At 43.4% G+C, this 17,663-nt stretch overlaps 1 protein-coding gene across 3 annotated transcripts in view; it reads left to right on the plus strand.

The window, feature by feature from the left end:
• Positions 1-13,864, plus strand: part of CPE (carboxypeptidase E) — a 67,587-nt gene extending 53,723 nt beyond the window's left edge. For 2 of the 3 annotated variants that reach the window (XM_083172924.1, XM_083172937.1), the window contains exons 7-9: positions 6,385-6,484; positions 8,506-8,624; positions 11,752-13,864. In XM_083172924.1, coding sequence (XP_083029050.1) covers positions 6,385-6,484; positions 8,506-8,624; positions 11,752-11,850 — 318 coding nt within the window. In that variant the 3' untranslated portion in view covers positions 11,851-13,864. The remainder of the gene's footprint in view (positions 1-6,384; positions 6,485-8,505; positions 8,625-11,751) is intronic. The other variant, XR_014470369.1, reaches the window with a different exon arrangement.
• The last annotated feature ends 3,799 nt before the right edge of the window (positions 13,865-17,663 follow it).

A 17,663-nucleotide genomic window follows, 5' to 3' on the forward strand; every position in this document is an offset into this window, starting at 1 on the left:
CCATATATACGGCCGCTAATACGAATTTTTCTAGCAGTCTGCACGGATCAGTCAGATCCGTGCAGGCTGCAATGTGTAAAAAAAATATAGAAAAATAAATAAATTAATAATAAAAACGGCGTGGGGTCCCCCCCACAGCTGTAACCAGCACCAGGCTGAAGGAGCCGGGGCCGGTAATTTAAAATCAGGGAACCCGACAAATAGGGGTTCCCCGATTTTTAACAACCAGCCCCAGACTCCAGGTCCGGGGCTGGTTCCCAAAATATGGGGGACAAAATGACTAGGGGTCCCCCGTATTTCAAGAACCAGCCCCAGGCACAACCAGCCAGCAGGGTAATGTCACAGCCGGGGGACACTTATTATATAAGGTCCCGCGGCCAAAACATTAACCCCCTGACCGGTCAGCCTGGCCAGGGGCCCTGGGGGAGTGGGGACCCCCCCAATGAAGGGGTCCCCCCCCTCCAGGACTTACCTGACCAGGCTGAAGCCTGGTACTGTCCCCGATGCCCCTGGGCGGTGGGCATCGAGCTGATTATGGTGTAAAAAAAAAGATGAAACTATTGTTTTTTACTGTGGCACTACAAGTGCCAGCAAGCCTCCCCAGCAAGCTGGGACTTGGAGAACCGCAAGTCCCAGCCTGCTGGGCATTAAAGGGCCCGCTGGCACTTGTAGTTCCACAGTTAAAAAAATAGTACACAAAACACACTGACACACATTTAAAATAAAACTTTAATACATACAAAGCCCACACATACTAATACTTACCTATCTTCTTCCCGTAGGTAGCCCTGGTCCTGATGTCCTGTGTCGTCTTCGGGATCCATGTCGACGTCCTTCTTCATGTCGACGTCGCTGTCGGCGATGGCGTCCCTGTCCGGATCCGACGAAATCCATGTGGAAGCTGTGGAAGGAAACCATACTCACCTGTCCCAGCGCGACGTAGTCCAGGTAAGTGTCTTGGCAAAAAAACAAACCGAACACCCGAAACCAGACCGGACAGAGGGAGTTGCACGGTGTTTGTGTACATCGTGCGGCTCCATCTTCCGAATGCCGCTATTGGCCGCCTTGCGGCCTAGCGGCTAATCAGGAGCCGCTAGGCCGCAAGGCGGCCAATAGCGGCATTCGGGAGGCGGAGCCGCACGATGTAAACAAACACCGTGCGGCTCTCTGTCCGGTCTGGTTTCGGGGTGTTCGGTTTGTTTTTTTGCCAAGACACTTACCTGGACTACGTCGCGCTGGGACAGGTGAGTATGGTTTCCTTCCACAGCTTCCACATGGATTTCGTCGGATCCGGACAGGGACGCCATCGCCAACAGCGACGTCGACATGAAGAAGGACGTCGACATGGATCCCGAAGACGACACAGGACATCAGGACCAGGGCTACCTACGGGAAGAAGATAGGTAAGTATTAGTATGTGTGGGCTTTGTATGAATTAAAGTTTTATTTTAAATGTGTGTCAGTGTGTTTTGTGTACTATTTTTTTAACTGTGGAACTACAAGTGCCAGCGGGCCCTTTAATGCCCAGCAGGGTGGGACTTGTGGTTCTCCAAGTCCCAGCTTGCTGGGGAGGCTTGCTGGCACTTGTAGTGCCACAGTAAAAAACAATAGTTTCATCTTTTTTTTTTACACCATAATCAGCCCGATGCCCACCGCCCAGGGGCATCGGGGACAGTACCAGGCTTCAGCCTGGTCAGGTAAGTCCTGGAGGGGGGGGGACCCCTTCATTGGGGGGGTCCCCACTCCCCCAGGGCCCCTGGCCAGGCTGACCGGTCAGGGGGTTAATGTTTTGGCCGCGGGACCTTATATCATAAGTGTCCCCCGGCTGTGACATTACCCTGCTGGCTGGTTGTGCCTGGGGCTGGTTCTTGAAATACGGGGGACCCCTAGTCATTTTGTCCCCCGTATTTTGGGAACCAGCCCCGGACCTGGAGCCTGGGGCTGGTTGTTAAAAATCGGGGAACCCCTATTTGTCTGGTTCCCTGATTTTTAATTACCGGCCCTGGCTCCTTCAGCCTGGTGCTGGTTTCGGCTGTGGGGGGGACCCCACGCCGTTTTTTTTTTTTATTATTTAATTTTTATATTTTTTTACACTGAAGCCTGCACGGATCTGACTGATCCGTGCAGGCTTAAAGCAAATACGACAGGAAAATGGTGTTCTATTTTACTGTCGTATTTGCGTGGGTGTTTTACACCACTTAGCAGCCGTATTATCAGTACGGCTGCTTAGTACATCAGGAACCACCATTCTTTTGAATGGTTGATTTCTGTCGTATCCTATCGATGGTGTAGACATTCGTATTTGTAAATACAAATACGAATGTTCCATCTTTAGGACTACGAATTGTTGTATTTTTGGGATTGTAAATCCCGAAAATACAAATTCGTAAAAAAAAGGTGTATTTCTCCCTACGAATACACCTTTTTTCTACGAATCCATTTTGGTAAATGTCCCCCATAGTGTTTTCATGGTAGGTGTTACACTTTTTTGTTATTCCTGATTTTATTTTTTTTGTGTTAACAGCTATGGGTATTTCTACGGTTTACCAATCCCTGGTGCTCTGTTTGTGTTAAATCCCCCTTTTTTTTTTTTATTTAATCTTAGTTGTTAAGTTTGTGTAATAGTGTTGGGTTTGCATATATTTAACTCATGGAAAAAAGATCTAACCAACGGTGCCAAATTTTGTAATATTTATGCATCGAATTGCGGCTTTTATATAAGAATTTTTCATGTTTAACTGTATAGATTACTAGCGCTTTCCAGCAGGCTAATTTAGGGCCTTCCTTCGCCATCCAACTTCTGGCAATTATTACTTTTGCTAAAGCACAAAGATTGGTGACATACTGTCGGTCTCCTGGCTCAAGCTGGCCAAGGTCCAGAATGTTTAGCAGGCAGCCACTGGCTGACAGTACAGACCGGGGAATGCCTAAATCCACTATAGTTTGAATTACCTCTGTCCAAAATGCAGTCAGCACCTGGCACTGCCATAAAAGTTGGTAGAAAGTGCCCTCTTCCTGCTTACATTTGGGGCAGAGTGTGGTTATGCGTCCGTTAAATTTTACCATACGAGTTGTGGACATATAATCTCTGTGTAAGATAAAGTATTGCACCTGTTGCACCCTCAGTGCATTGGTGGCTCTAGCAATATTCGAGACTGCAAAACGCCAGTCGTCCTCCTCTATTGGCCCCATGTCCTGGACCCACTTATTCCTCAATGTCTCCATACTTACTAGTCCCTTATCCCCATTAATACATTTATAAATTCTACTAACCAATTTTTTAGGACCTCCTACTCTTATTATTCTCTTAATCTGGGATTCTCCTAACAACGGAGGGCCGTCTTGAAATCGGGCCGCCAATGCCGTTTTTAACTGTAAATAACGATAAAGATATGATTTAGGCAGTCCGAATTCAGCCTTTAGTTCGGCAAAAGTTTTAATACGGCGGGGAAGGTATATTTGACCAAGAGTTATTATGGAATATCTATTCCAGGCTTCTCTGACCTGAGTCATACTTGACTCTCTAAAAGTCATAGGGTCTTCAATTGGGTGCATTGGATCAAGGGACTGTCTGTTAATCATTCTATTGGCTTCCTGCCAAATTTTTAAGGCTTGCTTAACCAAAGGTGGATCGAAAGGTAGGATGTTAGTTTGTAGTATTCTATTTATAGGGTAGCTTCTTGGAGAGGCTACTTCAACTAGTCCATGGGCAATATCACTGTCCTCCGTCTCCTCCATCCAGGGCCATAATAAAGCTAGTTGGGCAGACAGATAATATCACCCCATAGGAGCGAAACTGATTCAGCACCAGGGATCGTTTGATCTTATTATTAAGTCCCCTTATATTCCATGCTAACAACTTAACCATCTGTTATTTTACATTTATTATATCTAAATGCACTATCAAATTTTTTTAACATCACACAATAGTATATTGTCCCCATAATAAAAAGGTATTTTCTGTTTCTCTTTCTACCAAGCGGATCCCTCCCTCCCCCCACCCTGTATACCCATTCCCTGTAGGCATACCTGTCCCCCACCCCCCCCCCACCCCCCAAAAAAAAAAAAAAGAAAGAAAGATGAAAACAAAATAAGAAAAATATGTCAAAATTAAAACACATAAGGTGCTCAATATCAACAACATGAAAAAAAAAAGAGTCATCATGCTATAGGGGCTGACGAAAAAATGAAAAAAGGGCCACCCCTGAACGGGTGGGGGGAACGCCCCAGCAGGTTACAATTATCATATTTTTATTGTACTGGATATTTCTACACCGGCGCCTTGCGCCTAGGACCCAGAGACCCAGCGCAAAATCTGGGTACACTGAGATCTTGTTTCAGTTGTACATCAAAGGACCATTAGCTCGGATTGAGCGCATCACAATGTCTCTGTCCACATAACTTAAGAATTTCACAATGAATGTTCGCGGTGGCGCTCCCGGAGGTAAAGGTCTAGGGGGGACTCTATATGCCCTTTCTGCCGCGAATTGGACTGTAACTGTGGTCTTTCCCACAGTGTCTCTTAACCAGTTTTCCACAAATTTTTGGGGATCTTGCCCCTCGGAGTGTTCTGGTAGGCCCACAAACCTTAAATTATTACGCCCAAGCCTTACCTCCATCTCTACGAGTTTAGTTTTCAATTCAGAGGACTGCTGGGTACAGTAGTTCATCTTGTTCAACCATTGGGTGTTAGTATCTTCCAGGCATGATATACGCTTTTCAGCTTCATCTATGCGTGTTGTAATCACACTGATATCAGATTTTAGGGACTGAATCTCCGTTTGGAGATCTTTAATTTGCCTGGAGAGTCGCTGTTCCGAGTTGGTAATAGCGTCCAGGACCTGCTGAATCGTTGGGTCGTTTGTTTCTTCAGAGGTTTTGGATTTCGTTGGGGTGGCATGAGGGGTTGTGGTCTGTGAGGAGTTACCCGCCTGGGATCTGGTGTATTTCTCAAGCCGAGCAGCGGCCGTGGCATTGCCATTTTTACCCATATTGCTATGCACCAGAAGTCACACCAACCAAAAAAGAATAATGGAATAAAAAAGGAAAAAAAAAAAAAAAAAGGGGAAAGGTGTGCGGTATACACATTTATATCAATTTGTTAGTCTGCTGGGTTTACTGTCCTCGGATCTGGTAACCCTCCGTTTATTTAACTTGTTTAGTTTGACCTAATAGGCCTCACCACTGCCATACCGGTCCGCTCACACCTGGGTTGGTGTTACCAATGGGGGCCACCTTCCAGGGCCCGTTGTACCGAGGGGCCCAGCAGCAGGAACTCGCACCAATCTCCCACTTAGTGCCTGCTTGCTTTGTAATACTGCTACCAGATATTTACACAGGGGGCAAGAGAGGCAGCAAGGGGTTAAGATGGATGCCGTATGCCAAAGAGATTCCCCGGGCCTACAATTAATGATCGTGCTCACCTGGCCCTCCGGGGTTAAACAGAATTCTTTTAGGCTTATACCACAATTCTGGCTTGTGTCTTAATTTAATCTAGCTTTATAGATTTCACTGGTGGACTGCTTGTTTTTAGCTGGCAATAGAGTTTCTCAGTTTCCCATACTTTTGCAGCCCTGTAGGAGCACCCAGCATGTGCTGGGCTATCTAGCAACAGACCACAAACAGTATTCTCAATCCAAACCTCCAACACTGTTATGACTAATAATATCCAGAACATACATAGGAAAAAACAGGCAAATAATCAGTGGTATACTGCACCCATCAGCGTGTCTTGTCTCGACTGGTCAGTCCAGGAGGGCTTTTTAGTGCAGGCTTTGTGCTTCCAAAAAGGTGGGGGGAATCCCCTGCTTCATACAGCACAGCTCCCGCGTGATCCATCAGGGAGACTAGGTACTCTAAATGCTTTCCTGTGTCTGCTCCAACCCAGATCCTGTGTGCAGCATATTGTATCTACTTTCGTAGATTTTGCCGGCTGAGAAATCCACACAGCAGCCAGACTCAGGGGGATCTGTCCGGGGTTGAGGTCTGTGGCTTGGTGCGGGTGTCAGCGGTACGGACACCCGCACTGGTCAGGGAGTTCCGGACGCCGCCGGCACGTGGCTTCTCTCCATCACTCTATGCCCGCCTCTCTGATACTGATGCCGGAAAGAGGTGTCTGCATACGGCGCTGTGTAGAACAGGATTTATTCCTTGCTGGGGAGCTCACACACCTAGCGTCTCACTCCCGCTCCGTCGTGGCCCCGCCCCCACACATGTAGTATACTTACCTTGTAAACTGGCACAGTGATGCAGTGGAGGAGGAGAGACTCGCTTGGTGGCACAAAGTTGGACCATTCTATAATATTGTTTTGAGAATTAGTTCTGGCAATTGGTGTATGACTTGTACTTTCCCAATAATCCAGTGAATTGCATGGTTTTTTTCAGGTGCATCGTGGGGTAAAAGGATTTGTCAGAGATCATCAGGGAAATCCAATTGCTAATGCCACAATATCTGTAGATGGAATCGACCATGATATAACTTCAGGTAATGTTGCAGAACGATCCAAACTATATTGTGTAATGCTCAACACCACTAGAAATACACAGCTATGCGGAGTGCGATGTGGTTAGGGGATAGGTTTAGGCACTTGTAGAGAATTAAGGTTAGGCAGTGGGGGAGGTTTTGCTTAAGCTGTGCGGAGAGGGAGGGCGGCAGGGCGGGAGGGGTAGATATAGGCTGCAGGGTAGGGTTAGAAACTAGCAGGGAGGGATGGTTAGGGATCAGATTAAGGGAAAGGGCAAGTATACCTTGCAGAAACCTGTCAGAATTCACAGTATTCCCACCTCTGGTCATCTGTATGTATTCCACAAGAAAATAATGAGTCCCTAGATGGCCTATGAGAAGAAACAATACACCTAACTTAATTTAAAATAGCCATTATCAGTGGCACCAGACAATGACAGGATTGATTATCTAGCTGCTGTTGACCAATGAGAAGCCTTATAGTAATGGTGTGTACAATCTGCATGAGATCCAGATGAGATTTTGACTATATAGTCAAAATCTCATCTGGATCTCATGCAGAAAGTCTTGGCTGCATAGACTATATAGTGCAGATCTGCACTATATGTATGCAGATAGTCTAAATTGTATACATAGTCTAAATTGTATACGTAGTCAAAATCTCATCTGGATCTCATGCAGATTGTACAAGTGTGTACACAAGACTTGTGGAAAAGCTCTTTGACCTATTTTGTTCTGTTACACTGATACTGATTGTAAAAGTAGATTCACAACAAGGGCTACAGAAAAGATTAATCATGATTTAAATTATTTAAATGAAATGTTTCTAATAAAAGTATATTAATGCATTTAAATCACTTTCAAGTACATTATGCCAAAATTCAGTATTAGGCATGAGTGTTTCTATAATGGGTGCAATGGGCACAGTGCATACAGGCCCCTGAGCCCACAGAGGCACACACTGCACACATACTTTAGTACTCACCTCTCCAATGTCCCGCGTCAGGTGATGTACTGTGTGCACAGTGTTACATGTAGTCTCCGGAACATGGCGAGTGCCAGGTTTCCGGAGAATTGCGTATGCTCAGTAGACTCTGGCGCAATGCAGAGGAGAGGAGGGAACCCACAAGGAGTCTGCAAACGGGTCCCCTCATCAGTTAAAGTGTTAAAGTGTCCCTGGAATTAGGCTACTCATTATGCTAGTAATGCTTATATCTTGATATATATATATATATATATATATATTTATATACTGTATATATATCTTTCTCATCCATCTACCCCTTTCACTGACATTATGTGATATTATAACAAAGGAGACAAATGCGGCTCAAAGTCTATAAAAAAAAAAGACAGACCTTAGTACTGTAGTTTCGTGAATAGAAATAAAAAAAGAAATAAAAATAGCAGTATTAGCAGCACAAACAGATAATCCTGAATTTGGGATGGAAACAAGTAGAATAAAGGGGCAGATTTGTGGCCTAGCAAGCAGGTAAATGACGCCCCGCCGAATGCACACCCCCCTGCTGCCCGAATCTCCACACACTACCATGCAAGCGGATGTGTACGCATACACATTCTGCCACATGCAGCCATACAGAGAAGAAATGATTAGATGGTCGCTCAAGTGATTTTTTTCCTCCCTTCTATACTTACTTTTATCCTGCACGGAGATGGCCAAAATGGGGGCGTGTGATGTCAGCCGCCTGCCCCTGCATTCTGACAGGTCCGCCCAGCATTTCTATAGGTGCGCCGACCATTTTTTGAGGGCACACCCATGAAACGCTGAGCAGGCCCGTTGGAACACCCTCCTGCCTGTCGCTCAGGCAGCAAGCACCCCAATGAATTAAAAATTTGCCAAAGGCGCACACTGCGGGGTTCTGCACATGCGCAGACCCCCCAGTGTCAGCTGGGGGAGCAAATTTGGACCACAGCGTACAGTTGTGAATCACCCCCAAAGTTTATTGTTCACTACTAAATACTTACGGTGCACATTGGATAACTCATTGATGACATTTGCTCTCTCTGTTCTGTGTTTCTAGCTAAGGATGGTGATTACTGGAGACTTCTGTCACCAGGGAACTACAAAGTCACTGCATCCGCTCCTGGCTATCTTGCAGTCACTAAGAAAGTAGCTGTTGCCTATAGCCCTGCTACCAAGGTATAGTACTGTCATTGTAAGCCACACTGATTGTGCCAGGCACATGTATATTTGTAGTGTTACTGTTTATTTTCAAGATGCTGTTGCACATTACCAGGCTTCTCACATGTATAAAGATCCAAACAGACTTTTGTTTAAATAATATTTGGTATAATGTATTTATATAGTTACATTATTATTTTATATTATTATTTTATTATTATTATTTTCATATGTTATGGTACAGAATGATTTATGTGTAGAGTACATATGTTATACTCTTAAACCTTTTGTGGTTGTGTGATTTCCATTGTTACCGAATAGAGGCCGATTCAGACCTGAATACATACACTGCGCATGCGTACGTTCACAGTAGGTATGCGCGAGGCTATCCTGCAATGAAGTCCTGCTGTTTTTTCTAAATACCTGGTATTCAAGGTGATTTACAGGAAGTAGGTATATTGGCTTAGCCCATACTGTCTCTATTGATGCTGTGCTGAATATTAGATATTTATACACTATTTGAACTAAATGTCTACATTTTTTATCCATGTAATACAGAGGTCAGGGTACTTTTTTACTTTTTACCCCAAAATATATTTTGATTAGCTGACGCCACGCTTCGGGCTGGCGTGGATAGTGGGGTTTGAAAAGGAGGCATTTGCCAATATGTAACATGGAGCACTGGCAAATGCGTCCTTTATTGTGCCTGAGACGCACTTGTGCCCGCACCCCCCTTTGTGCACGAGACGCACGTGCTACCAAACCCCTAACCCCGTCTCCCTGAAGCGGACACGGGCAGGGTTGAATTACTGAGATGCACAAGCGTCTGAGATGCTTGTGCGTCTCAGGCAAATGGAGCGCCTCTCCGCCGGGGCCCGCATGATCGCCTCTCCGCCGGCGTCCACCAACGCAGGGGATCTGGCGGTTACGGGTGCTGTGTGAGAGGCACTTACTAGGCTTGCCAGGGACGCTGGGGACTGAGCTGCAGCTCGTGGGGACAGTACGGTGACTACGCTACTTGACGGGGACACTACGCTGACTACGCTAAGCAGCCTTTGGGCTACGCTGACAACGTAGCTTAGTCTATGCTGAAAACGTAGCGTAGCTACACAAGTACCGAAGGAAATCATATATTATTAATTATTTGAATTCAAATTTTATTGGGGAATGGAATATTAAACTCTTCATTATATATTATATTAGGAATATGCAGATACTTATTTTTTTTTTGCTACTAGTCAGATAATTATATAGAAAACTAGCTCAGTTTAACAGTTCTATAGTTATATTGCACACCTCCCTCTCCCCCAGCATTGCACATTAATGCAGCTTGAGTGGAGAGTAATATTATATGCCAGGCTCTGCTGTTAGTTCCCGACCAAGTAGAAGCCACATACCTCTCTACCTCCTCCCTAGCCATATTGTGTATTCCCGATGTGTCTCTCCCACCTGGCCAAATGTGTCAGCCATCACCCAGGAAGTGGCCGAGCGGCACTGTAGCGCATACTACTCACCATGAGGCTGGTCAGGCAGTGTCCACAGTCTGCGTCCTCTGACCTCCTTCGTGCGCATTAGTCTGCCCGGAAAGAGATGTGACATGGCACCGTTGTTCCTGACTCCTCCACAGCTGCATAACTACAGAGGTGGCCACACAGATCTCCCCCGACCCGGCCGGAATATGATTAGAGGTTACGCACATGAATCTGGGCGAAGCGTGTCCCAGGCACCCATACAATAAAAAGGAGTCCCTGGGATTTAAAAAGGGTCTGAACTGGAGGAGACTCCTGGTGGCTCCGGTTCTGCATGATACCTGGCAGCCACCCCTAGTTACGGCCCTGTGTATGTTTGGCTGTGTCTCGGCAGCTTGACCATCCATTACCCCCAAAAATATAATTTTTACCCCATTTGGGGTAATTTACCGCTGTTCCTTGACCACTGATGTAATACACGAATTCCTCAGTCTGGGGTTTATTCTAGTTCATTCTTTCTGACAAAATCCTTCTTAGATGGACAAAACCATGTGCACTGCAGGGGGGCAGATGTAACATGTGCAGAGAGAATTAGATTTGGGTGAGTTATTTTGTTTCTGTGCAGGGAAAATACTGACTGCATGATTTTACACTTCAATATAGATCTCACTTTCAATATAGATCTCACTTTGAAGAAAAACCCCACCCAAATCTAATTCTCTCTGCACAAGTTACATCTGCCCCACCCGCAGTGCACATGGGGGTTTATTCTAGTTCATTCTTTCTGACAAAATCCTTCTTAGATGGACAAAACCATGTGCACTGCAGGGGGCAGATGTAACATGTGCAGACAGAATTAGATTTGGGTGAGTTATTTTGTTTCTGTGCAGGGAAAATACTGACTGCATGATTTTACATCTGCCCCACCCGCAGTGCACATGGTTTTGTCCATCTAATGCTGTGTACACACGGGGGAGATATATTGCTCAGCCATATATTGCTGAGCAATATATGGCTGAGCAATATATTGCTCAGTTTCTACTTTACATCAGCGACCAGAGATGGTCGCTGATGAAAAAGAAACTGCCGGGGGGAGCCCGGCAGTGTTAATCAGCTGGTCGCAGGAGCATGTTCCTGCGACCAGCGATCACCACAGGGGCAAAAACGGGAGCGCGCACCCGGCGATATATCGCCGGTGCACACTCCCATTGCGGGCAATATGGTCGCTCAGCGACCATATTTCCTGCGATTTTGCACAAAATCGCCCCTGTGTGTACGCACCTTAAGAAGGATTTTGTCAGAAAGAATAGACTAGAATAACCCCCATGGTTTTGTCCATCTAAGAAGGATTTTGTCAGAAAGAATGGACTAGAATAACCCCCTCTTTGTTGTTCTTGTGTTTCTGTTATATGTCATTGCTGGGGCTGTCTGTGGCCATTATCCATGCAGTCTGTCTGATGATGCCAGTCCAGCGGTGTCTGCTGCACCTTCCGCGCTCACGATGACATAACATTGGATATAAGTTACTATTCTAAACACACAATTGTTACTGGAATTGTTCTATAATCCCCATAGTGCCGCAGTCACGTGTAACAAGATGCCATTCTTACATTAACCGTTTCCATGATTCTTAATGATCATTTTCTTCTCACTTCTATCCACCTTCTTCAAAACAGATTGACTTTGATTTGGAGTCTTTATTGGAAAGGAAAGAGGAGGAAAAGGAAGAACTGATGGAATGGTGGAAGATGATGTCCCAGACCCTGAACTTTTAAATAAAGAAATGCTGACAGTAAATGAAATAATATTTTCAGTCAGTACACAGTAATGTGGACTATATATATATATATATATATATATATATATATATATATATATATATATATATATATATATATATAGTTGTTTACAAAGATGCATATATATCCCTATATGCATGTCATGAACACATCCCTTTACATATTGGATAATGTGTCATTTTAGACTTTCAGCCGCTGTTTATTTTGTCTCTGTGGTAATCTGGATTGGCATCTGCACTCTCTTTAGATATGTTAGACTTACAAATAGGGTTACGGTAGAACTTGGCACAACAGATTCTGAGGACATGGCAAAGGCTGAGTTACAGCATTTTACCTAATGTCGTGAGTGAAGGTATGTAAGTAGAAATGCAATATTTTATCTCCAAGCCATGTGTTGTAGAGTATATATTAGTTTATACAATAGTATACACAGCTATTGCCAAAGTGTCTTGGCAGTATGTAAGCAGAAATTATGTCAATTATTCTTGGTGTGGGTCCTGGAAGAAGAATTATATATTGGCATTGTGTCTTATGTTTTTACTTTGTTAAACATTCACTTCTTCCATGACCCAGTGTGAATCGCAAATGTTGCTGTCTCCAAAATCAAGATTTTCATAGCGGATTACATTGTGGGTTAGCTATTAAACACAAGGACATGTTTACAGCAATAATCTGTTTCTGTTATTCAGCAATTGATGGGCTAGGCTGGTGGGCCTGTAGAGAATAATGGGAGTGATGGCACAAAAAAAAACACATTTCAAAATGACTTAAGTTAACAGATATAACTGACTATTGATAACAGATACAATGGCGTCAATCCAATTGTAAAGGGTGCAAATAGCTGTTGCTGTATCGTTTCAGTGCCAGACTATGGCATCCTAACTCGCCCCATTCACAGTCCAAGTACTTTTGAGTGAATTTGGGCTGCTGTAAAGTGTGGCTGTTGCTGAACTGACTCGCGGTGCAAGGAAACTTGCACCTAATTGGATTGATCCCAATGTGACTATAGATATAAACTACAGTGTGGCTATATATAACAGGTACAAGGTGACTATAGATAATAGATACAAGATGACTATAGATCAGATACAAGATGAATATAGATAACAGATACAAGGTGACTAAAGATAACAGATACAAGATGACTATAAATATCAGATACAGGTTGACTATAGACAGCAGATGCAAGGGACTATAAACAGCAGATACAAAGTGACTATAAATAACAGATACAGGTGACTATAGACTGCAGCTACAAGGTGACTATATAAAGCAGATACAAGGTGACTATAGACAGCAGATACAAGGTGACTATAGAAAGCAGCTACAAGGTGACTATAGACAGCAGATGCAATATGATTATAGATAACAGACACAAGGTGACTATGGATATCAGATACAAGGTGACTATAGATAACATATACAAGGTGACTATAGATAACATATACAAGGTGACTATGGATATCAGATACAAGGTGACTATAGATAACATATACAAGGTGACTATAGATAACATATACAAGGTGACTATAGATAAGAGATACAAGGTGACTATAGATATCAGATACAAGATGACTATGGATTTCAGATACAAGATGACTATAGAAAACAGATACAAGATGACTATGGATTTCAGATGCAAGATGACTATGGATTTCAGATACAAGATGACCATAGATAAAAGACACAAGATAGCGATAGGCCAGAAACACAAAATAGCAGATTATTACTGCTTCAATGAATAACATCAAGAAAAATAATCAGTGTGATAACTTTACAAGTGTATTTCACTTATCTATTAAATGACAAAACAAAACAGTAATATTTCAGCATTTTGATGTAAATGACATGTCAATTAAATACTTTATACAATGGAAAAGCACTGCAAGACCGTATTGAACATGAATCTATTAAATTATTGCCACTGTTCAGTTAATTTGACCAGAGATATGAGTTGTAAACCAATAAAATATGTCCCATTCTAAGTGTACACTGCCACATATTTTTGTCTATAGCACATCGGTGTGACATCGACATGACAAGAACACATTGTCCTTCCCGTACAGTTAGCTGTTTAATAATACACAGCAGTATGTGCATTTACTAGGTTTCTACTGGAAATGTTTTCTACATCTGCTTCACTTACAAGCAGCATGGGGTTAATGTACTAAACCTGGGACAGAAATAAAATACCAGCCAATCAGATCCTAACCTTCAATATTTAAGCACAATCTGTAACATGGCAGTTAGGAGCTGATTCTTTACGTCCACTTTCTCTCTCTCTCTGGAAGTCTTAGTACATAGACCTCTGTATATTGAAATAAACTTGAACTACATGATGGCTGTCACTTTCATACCATATAAATAATGGAGTAGAGTTTACATAATGATTAATATAAGTACTGTATGTAAGATATTCATGTTACGATATGAGAAATCTGGATAACACTGCAATAGAAAATGATACATTCATTAATACAATAGTGCTATAAATAGAAATCGTATGTGTCTGAAATGTGAGTCCAGTGATGTTTTTATGTTATTGATACCCTAAAGAGAATAAAAGGTAGTTTTAACAGCAACAAATAACATGGTATTATACACATTTGCTCCTAATCAGGACTGGTTGTTATCTGAGATGTCATTCATGCCAAATGTCCTGATTTTTATGGTGTATGATATAGAAGGGACAAGGCCTACTCTGGATTGGGGACATAATCACTGCTAAATAATGGTATGGCCAGCTGGATCTGAGTATCCATGGACAGAGGTTGTGACCTATTTCTTACTGATATTTATTTAGGAATGTTGAGATTTGTTGAATTTTTTTCATATCCATATAAAATCAGCTCTGTTTACAACTAGTAAATCATTAAAGTAACCTATACATGCAGGAATACTAAGCAACATGTAACATGTACAGCAACATCCATTTAAATCATCTCTGTTTTACCCCTATATGCTAGCTGCTGTTTCAAATACATTACAAGAAGAAAATCAGATACACTTACTCTAGTATTGTAATACTGTGGGCGGTATTCAATGTGAATACTGGCGACGTGCAGTGAATCCTGTTTAGGATTCGCTGCACATTCGCCACTGCTCGCTGCGTTCCGGAGCCTCGCCGGCTCCGGTATTCAATGAGTCAGGGGCTCGCTGCCCCTGACTGGCGAATTTGAGCTCCTGCGGCGGACGCCGCAGGGAGCCTGAGGATGGTGGCAGGCAGAGAGATGGAAGTCTCCCTGCCTGCCCCAGAACGTTTGTGGGGGGGAGGTGGGCTCCCCGGGAGCCAGGCAGCACAGGCTGCCCCCCGGGGGTGCCAGCAGGGGACCGGGTATATTCACTACACCCGATCATGCATATGTAATGATCGGGTGAAGTGAATATATGAATATCTAATGAGCGGCTCGGCTCCGGCCCCCTGCTGGCTAGTCTTACAGCACATGAATAAAAATAGTATGCCCCTCCTCAGAATAAAATTCCAGATTTTTTGACAACAATTGTAAAAAACAAAACACTTTATTTTAAAAGTTCACCTTCCACTTCACCCTAAAAAGATAGCAATTGCTACTCGGTGAATCATGGGGGAAAAAAACCTTGAAACGTATTCGCCATCTGGTCATTGAATAAGGTGATTCACCGTTTTAGTCAGAAATTCGCCTTACAGCACAAAATCTCCATAAAAACCTGGCGAATCAGGCTTATTGAATACCGCCCTGTATGTAGGAAATCATTCTTCTTAAGCTGCACATTCTAGCATATTTTACTTGGGACACGGTTATTTGGTCTACAACAACTGGGTCGACAAGCATTGGGTCAACACCACTAGGTCGACATGCAGCAAGGTCGACAGGTCATTAGGTTGACACAAGCATTAGGTCGACATGGGGTTTTTCACTGTTTTTTTGAGCCGACGCGCTGACAGGCGGTTTTTCATGCCCTGCTATCCACTAGGCTGTGGTGGGAGAATAAATTAGTGTAGAGCGTAGCATGGCAAAGCATGGCGAGCGATGCGAGGGGATGCGGTGCACTTCAAACTGTGTCAATGTGAACATTTGGGTAAAAACACAGTGAAAAACCCAATGTCGACCTTTGATTGTCGACCTTGCCCATGTTGACCTAATGCTTGTGTCGACCTAATGACCCTGTCGACCTAACCCATGTCGACATTGGCCCATGTCAACCTAGAGCCATGTGGACCTTGCTGCATGTCGACCTAGTGGTGTCGACCCAATGCTTGTCGACCTAGTTGTTGTAGACCAAATGATCCACACCCTTTTACATTGCTGTCACATCAACATATGCCAAATTAGTATTAAAAAGAAAATATTGGTGAGGGACAGTGGCGGCTCCAGAGGTTGGGCTGCAGCGCGGTCCAAAATTCAGATGGGGAGGCATACCAACTGCCACCCCACTCATTGGCTGTTGGTGTGTCATGTTTGAAATAATTATGCAGATATGGGACAGATGTATTAATCATGGCGAAGAGATAAAGTGGAGAGAAACGAGAAGGTGATAAGGCACCAGACAATCAGCTTTGTTTGAAAAATGACAGTTAGGAGTTGATTGGCTGGTGCTTTATCACCTTCTACTTTATCTCTGCGTTATCTCTTCACCAGGCTTAATACATCTGCCCCAATACATCAAATGTTCCAGAGTCAACCTGGAGGTTTCCCTTTCCCCTGAAGCCCTCAATTTCCTGCCAACAGTGGTCTAGACTGACCTTCCTAAAACAAGAAGTGTTGTTGTTTAGGTCAGAGGCGGAACTACCATTGGTCCAGCAGGTGCATTGCACCGGGGGGCCCTAAGGACTAAGGAACCCACTGCTGTCACCCACTACTGTGTGGTATATTGTAAACTTGGGTCGGAGGGGAGTAGAGGGGCCCAAATTATGTTTTTGTACCTGGGTCAACCACTCACAAGGTCCACCACTGGTTTATGTAATTCCTTCATAAATATTCCAGTGCATATAGGATGAAAGACCGCAGGGAAGGGGCATTTACAAAACAACTGTGTGTTTAAATAAGGACAAAGTAAAAAGTTTACAAAAGGGTTATTTTGGGTCATCAAAGCTTTTCCCAGCAGATGAACTGGTCACCCCTCATAAGTAAAACTATGTTAGATTTTATGTACATGAAAATAGTGAACTCTCCTCAATACAATATTTTATGTTTTGGGTGAATTTTTTTATGGAGTTTTTAAATATACCATTAGTCGTCTGTGTGAAAGTGGACCATGTTCTCCACACCTGACACTGCTATTAGTGGCAAGTCCAAGTAAAGCTTGCCAACAGATGTCCCAAAATCTTCAGGACTATTGCACAAAAAATGCTCCCACTCCAGTATTTGTCCATTAGGTTTTTCATTTTTCACTGTTGGACTTTGGTCTAAATGGTTTCCAATCTTACCCCAAGCACCTCGCAGCAGTATCAATTGCCGACCAGCATCCCAGCTCTTTTCACAGTGTCAAAACAAAGCAGAACATGAAGATTGTATCACGGGGATGTCGCATGTTAAAGAAATGTCTTGATTTTGTGCAAGACTTCATTCACCTATTGCGTGTCAGCATTTATAATGACTGTTTTTATTATCTTCTATATGATTTGTCAGATTACATAGTGCAAGGGTAATCAAACAGGAGTATAATAGACAAGATCAAAACTTAACTTATACTTAACATATATACAACCCTCATAATTACATAGAGGTTACAAAAAGACTTTCTTGAGGGACTATGGGTGCACACACATACAATGATAGTGAAGCAAAGGATGTGAGTATAGAGGCCTG

The sequence above is a fragment of the Crinia signifera genome, chromosome 1 (genome assembly GCF_055691185.1).
Source record: "Crinia signifera chromosome 1, ASM5569118v1, whole genome shotgun sequence".
In the NCBI taxonomy this organism is placed as follows: Eukaryota; Metazoa; Chordata; class Amphibia; order Anura; family Myobatrachidae; genus Crinia; species Crinia signifera.